We start from the raw sequence: 6,662 nt of genomic DNA on the forward strand, positions 1-6,662 counted from the left end.
TATGGTGTTGTTGGTATTATTGGTGGTTATGGTGTAATGGTGATGTGGGGTTGGATGAGTGTACCGTAGGTGTGACTATTTGTTTATTATGTAAAATAAGCATAATAGAAACCAAAATAAAATATACAAAAAAGAGAGGCATTTTCATCATTTCACACATACATAACTGATACATAACTGACCATCTTAGACGGTAACAATTTAGGGACAACAACTGCAGCTTTTGGAAACCACATGGTGGAGCTATGTCAAAAATACAAAAGTTAGACTAAAAGTGTGGACGGGTGTAAACCACATGGACTAAATATGTAATTTACGCATATATGTCTTTTGACTTTTGACATTTTATCTTTTCACAGTTTCACCTTTCATTTATAAACTTTACATTTAGGCTTTAGCGATGATTCCTTTCCTTGATTAGTAGCCGTTGTGACCTATCCGACCTTACCCTGTCCGCTAGTCACTTTACATGCATCTTTATCGAGTGCCAATATCACAAAAAAAGGGTAAATTTTGAAAACCTGTTAACATGATATCGCGAGAGAGAACAAATAAAGTTATTTATTAACTTAACATATGACATTAATTAACAAGAACTTGATTACAAACTACAGAAAATAATCATCACCAATGATACGTGTGTACAGACACCATTATCAGAAACAAACATTTAAACCCTATCTACACTCTTTAGGTAAACCTTGAGGAAACCGCTTTAAATCTGAGCAATAATTATAAATCATGAAATTCTTCTGAACCCATCTCAATCTTCTTCTACTATATGCATCAAGTTCCTGACTTTGCCATGCTCCATTCAAGAACCTTGAAGAAGTCGACCCCTGAACATTGAAGTTTCTATAGTAAGCAGTAAATGGTGCCTTTGACCAATCAGTTTTGACCAAACCACCCCTCGTAGCCCAATCATCAGCGTTCCATAAACTCGAGTATATCTTCATAGGTTGGTTTTTAGGAAAAGCAACACCTTTTCTCTCAGCATTTGCGAATACTCTTATGGGAGTGTTATCCACCAAGAAACTGAAAATACAAGATAAAAAGAGCGTTAAAGAAAGGTGTAAACCAATAGAAAGATAACGTCGAGTTTGAATCATGATATTCTCTTAGTTCTTACACTATCTTTTGAGAATCCCAGATGATTGAGTAGGTGTGGAAGTTCTTGGTTGGATCAAACCATAGATAGAATTGTTGCTCTCTGTTTCCTTTTCCTTGAGTGAAGACATTCGTATGCAAGATGTAAGGATCACCTGTTGTGTTCCCTAAAAACTCAAAGTCGATTTCATCGTGAGTTGGTCCTTCAGATGACAACTGCAACAGATAATAAGTAAACTATCAAATTTTGAAGATCATATTCATATATCTGAATCTTTACTATGCACTTTCAAAATTTTCAAGTTCATATTACTACTAGCTAACAATATTCTTTTTTCATAGCATTCAAAATGTTCTTGAAAAACCCGTGAACATGTCTTTATTAAACCCCACATGTTGCTTTCAGAAAATTCCGTAACCCAAAAGTTAAAATTTATCTATTTGCATGAGAAACATAACATCATGGTTTTAGAAACTGTAAAAACTTACATAATAAGCAGTGACAGTTCCAGCAGAGTTGCCTGAAACAAGCTTCAGCTGCATATCGATCCTCCCAAACAAATACTCTTTCTTGGATTTAAAACCCGACCCGGATACTTTATCCAAGGAAAGTGAAAGAAGCTGGCCTCCATTGAAAATCTTGGCCCGATGATCACCCCATGTGAGATCAAAATCTTGATAAAAGTTTCCAGCAGAAGCAACCATGAGGAAAGAGGTTAGTGCCACCATTAGAACAGTAAAAGAGAGACTTTTTGAGTACCCATTAGAGAAAGATTCCATTTTTGTAAGATTAAGGAAGAAAGAAGATGTTTTGAGTTGTGGGTTTTGGGTTTTAGAAGTATGAATATATATATAGTAAATGAACAAAGAGGGAGTGTAGGAAGTTTTAAAGAAAGGTGATGAAGCTTGTGATCGGATGCCAGCTGGAGCGGAGAAGCTGTTGCCAGCTGGGCAATAATCAAAGCTGGGGAAGGGTATTTTGTTTGGCTTGCTTTTTGGATGATGGGGTCATTGGTTTTGGGGATTGCCAAACATCCTGATTTGTGGATAATATCTTTAAGTTTTCCATATGAATTCGAATAAGTCTTACAGTAACTACAGTTTTGGTACTTGTGCTTTAATTATTTTTTATTTGGTCAGTTGTTTTATTGGTCTTTTATTTGGACATTATTAAAAAATAGTTATTAAATATATAAATAACGAGTATTTTGACTTTATTATTATTATTATTATTACTATTATTATTACTACTACAACTTCCACATTTCATACCGTCACATCTCATAACTAAAGGTCAGAGCGTTGTTCCAGCAGTTATCACGGTGTTAAGGTGCCTCAACGTAGACAAAAACACCTCTTTATAGACCCGTAGTGAGTAGTCTTAATGTTGACATTTAACTAAATTTCATTTTCAGTGGTTAACCTTTTACAATAATTTTTTTTAGAAGTTTACATAATGGATCACTATCTATTTTAAATTTTTTATAAAACCATTTCATTTAATTAGTTGTTTTTAAGTATATCATATTTTAATAACTATGGTTTGTATTAAACCTTACTGTGGTTTGTAATATATAACTGTTTGTAACATTTAATAGAAATAAATATGTATTAAAGAAATAGAATTTATTTAAAACTAAAATAAAACTATGGGGTTAAAATGAACTCTTATGAGAGAGAGAGAGAGAGAGAGAGAGAGAGAGAGAGAGAGAGAGAGAGAGAGAGAGAGAGAGAGAGAGAGAGAGAGAGAGAGAGAGAGAGAGAGAGAGTTTTCATATTGACTATTAAATATATATTAAATGGTTAATAAAAAAACAAATAATATATCTTTAATGGTATATATATATATATATATATATATATATATATATATATATATATATATATATATATATATATAATGTTTAATCAAATAGTAATAAGCCATAAAACTTGTATTGGGAACGTTCTTAGAACTTTTAGTTTATATTTCCGAACAAGGTTTTTGTTTATTTTAAATATTTTTTCCGAAAGATTAAAAATTAAAATGTCTTGAAAATTTCCAAAAGCTCGCTATCGATCCAATATGACAAAGGTCGTTATGAAATAGTAATACAGAGAGAAAAGAAGATAAATAAATAAAAAGATAAAAGTTTAACCAAATATAGAAAAATTAACTAAACAAATGGATAAAAATGTTTTCTACACCAAGTTTTATCAACGATTTGAAAACTAATAAAAAAGACATCAAATAAAAGTATATTGTAGTTATGGTGAAAGTGTGAGATGCCAATAAAAACAAAAGTAAAGGTCTCAACAAATGATTCCATGAACCTCAGGGAAATAGGCATGGCCCCCCTCAGCTTCCTGCTTTTGGCTGTGAGATTCATTGGGACTGAGAACTGAGAAGTGGATGACAACCATACTATATGCTTCCAAACATTATTACTTCATTTATTATATGCATGGCCCTCAAAAAAAGGGGTTCTTGGAATCAAAACATTCTTTAAAAAATATTTACTTTGTGTTCAAAAAACCATGTATAATTAATCAGTATCATGTTTGCCTTTTTTTTTTCCTTCTAGTTTAAGATTTACGATTTGTCAATTAAGTACGGATTAGATTTGTTGGTTAAAAAAAATATATATATATTTTAAAAATAAATATTATGTTTGAACCAAAAAAAATTGTTTCAAAAAGAACATGTTAATAACTGCTAATCATACAAAAATTGTATATAATCTTTTGTACTGAATCATTATGTTGTTTGAATGCTTAATCATCCTTTATGATGAATCCTTGGGGTTGTTTGAATACTTGTACCTAATTTAGGGTAGTCCATTCTGTCATGTTGTTTGAGTAGCTATACTTAATTATTAGTAATATAAGTGGTTGCAAAAGATCGAGAAGAGGTGACATCAATGAATAATGGTTTCAAAGGCATGGTCCATTCACTTGTACTACCTCCACTGGAATTGACCTTACCTTCCAAATACTAAGTAATAGAGTTTTCAAAAGTACCCAACTTTTATATTTGTCTTTCTTTATTCGTGACAAAAGTATAGTGGTGGGAAAGATCAATAAAATCAAAAAATAAAAAATAAAAAAATAAAATAGGAATCGAACTACGTTGGACATAAATCGAATATAATTTCTTTGTTTTTCCTTAGACTTAAAAATGTGTATGGCTTTAAATAAATACTTTTCATTTATCGACACTTCAAAACTACTTAACTTAGACATTTTAACACTTTCCAAAAACTATACTCATGCATCATAATCACTTCTAAATAAAGTATTAAAGCATTGATGCATCAACTTTACTTTTTCTTACATGTACCGACTTTTAGTCGATTTATTTTCAAGAAATAAAAATGGTTTACTTTGTTTGTATTTTTCTTTAACTACTTTAAAAAAAAGTCAAGTTTGGACTTGCAAAAAAATGATTTTTAAATAGGGTTTTGTAATTTTGTTGTAGATTTGGTCCATAAACTTAAACATAAAAAACTAATCATGATCTTTTAAATTCATGTCAAATTATTTTAACTTTTTTTTTTTATTGTTTATATTTTCATGGAGCTCATCCGAAGACTTATTCTCTTTCCTCTATCTTCCTTATCGATCACACAGCCACCCAACCCCCTTCACCTTCCTCCTTTGGTGACTTGACAACCTCCACGACACAGTGACCATTAACCGCTAACTTTTGATCAAGTTTGACTTTTGGTCAATTATGTTGGGTTTAGGTCTTAGAGGGACAAAATGGTATTTTCCTCCTGCATTAGCTTTTAATGGACTTAGACTCGATAAGGAAGCGTAAATAAATGTTTTACCATAATTATTAAATTACGGTTAGTTATTATGTAGTGGTTCGAGGTAGTATCGTTGCCATTTAACTCGTTGTGTGGATTTATCTTTCAGATGAGTTCTTCTGAACTTACTTCTTATATGGATTATGTTTATATGTATGACAACTAGAGAAAAGCCTCTCGGAGGGAATCTAGTTGGATTAAAAGACTGTAAGACCATGAAAAGCCTCTTAGAGGGAAGTGGTCAATATTAGGTCAACGACAGAAATGACTTTCAGATGGAATCTAGTTGACTGGGGTTATGTGTGCTAGCTAGAATATGTTATGTGTCTGAATGTTAAATTATATATATGATTACTTTTTGATGCTTATATGATATGATGTGAAATGAATATGATCTGTATAATGGAGAATTGTTATCATTACTCACTAAGCCATAGGCTTACAATTGCTACTTTCTGCATTTAGTTATAAGTGGTCAATATTAGGTCAACGACAGAAAAGTCTTTCAGAGGGAATCTAGTTGATTGGGGTTATGTATGCTAGAATATGTTATGTGTTTGAATGTGAAGTTATATATGATTACTTTTTTATGCTTATATGATATGATGTGAAATGAATATGATTTGTATAATTGTGAATTCTTATAATTACTCACTAATCCGTAGGCTTACAGTTGCTACTTTATGTCTTTAGTTATAAGTCCTTCAAATTCGAAGCGAAAGGGATTGGCTTGATTAGGGCATCTGGACATTCTCAAAGGCATGACATCCACTCCATGTTAATCTTTTATGCCTTTTTTTTTAAAACAAATATTTAGCTTCCACTTTATACAATGATTTTATGTTGCTATGTTAATGATGTTATTGATGGAACCCCCTTTTAGTAATATTATACTCGGATTTTCAAAAAAAATGATGGTTGATTTTTGGATGTTACAAGTTGGTATCAAAGCTTTAGTTTGAGAGAACTAAATATGATTTGTGTGTGTTTAGACACTACTCATTTAAAAAAACTCAACCTTTTTATGAACTAAACAAAGTAACAGGACAAGTTTTGAAAAATATAAGAGGAGAAACTATCTTATGCCTCGACTCGAAGAAGAGAATGCAGATTGTCCAGTCATCTGAGCTCCAGAATTAGTCAATACTTGAGACTCTTGTGGTTGGTAAACAACTGACATTTTGTACCAAAAAGATAATGTCTCCAAAGTTTTAGGGCAGATACCACTGCAGCGAGTTCGAGATCATGGGTGGGATAATTCTTTTCATAATCTTTCAGTTGTCTTGAGGCATAGGCTATCACTTTACCATGTTGCATCAACACACACCCGAGTCCCAATCTTGAAGCGTCACTATACACGGAGAAATCATCATCACCTTCTGGAAGTGATAAGATGGGAGCATGAGTCAAAAGATCTTTTAGAGATGAGAAAGCTTTTTCTTGGGCTTCACCCCATTCGAACTTTGCTTCCTTTCAAGTAAGACTAGTGAGAGGTACAACTATACGAGAAAAGTATTTAATGAATCTCCGGTAATAACCCACAAGACCCATGAAACTACGAATTTCGGAAGATTTGCGAGGCGCTTCCCAATTTTGAATGGCTTCAATTTTGGTAGGATCTACGGATACACCGTCACCAAAAATAACATGGCTGAGAAATTGAACTTGGCAAAGCCAAAATTCACATTTCGAGAATTTAACATAAAGTTTCTCCTTTCAAAGAAGTTCTAAGATTTCACAAATATGAACGACATGATTAGCTTC

At 32.2% G+C, this 6,662-nt stretch overlaps 1 protein-coding gene across 1 annotated transcript; it reads right to left on the reverse strand.

The window, feature by feature from the left end:
* Positions 1-543: 543 nt before the first annotated feature.
* Positions 544-1,956, reverse strand: XTH15 (xyloglucan endotransglucosylase/hydrolase 15). Its single transcript, XM_079024518.1, has 3 exons — positions 1,597-1,956; positions 1,130-1,323; positions 544-1,035 (listed from the first exon to the last, which is right to left on the reverse strand). The coding sequence occupies exons 1-3, from the start codon at positions 1,885-1,887 to the stop codon at positions 678-680; spliced, it is 843 nt and encodes a 280-aa protein (XP_078880644.1). The 5' UTR covers positions 1,888-1,956; the 3' UTR covers positions 544-677.
* Between the last annotated feature and the right edge of the window lie 4,706 nt (positions 1,957-6,662).

Source organism: Lactuca serriola, chromosome 2 (assembly GCF_051521515.1).
Source record: "Lactuca serriola cultivar US96UC23 chromosome 2, Lser_US96UC23_V15, whole genome shotgun sequence".
Classification (NCBI taxonomy): Eukaryota; Viridiplantae; Streptophyta; class Magnoliopsida; order Asterales; family Asteraceae; genus Lactuca; species Lactuca serriola.

Excerpts from the sequence above, each read along its gene's own strand:
- XTH15 (XM_079024518.1), bottom strand. The coding sequence starts at position 1,887 with ATGGAATCTTTCTCTAATGGGTACTCAAAAAGTCTCTCTTTTACTGTT. Across the intron at positions 1,324-1,596 it reads GAACTGTCACTGCTTATTAT|TTGTCATCTGAAGGACCAAC; the intron begins GTAAGTTTTTAC and ends TATCTGTTGCAG. Across the intron at positions 1,036-1,129 it reads TGGGATTCTCAAAAGATAGT|TTTCTTGGTGGATAACACTC; the intron begins GTAAGAACTAAG and ends TTGTATTTTCAG.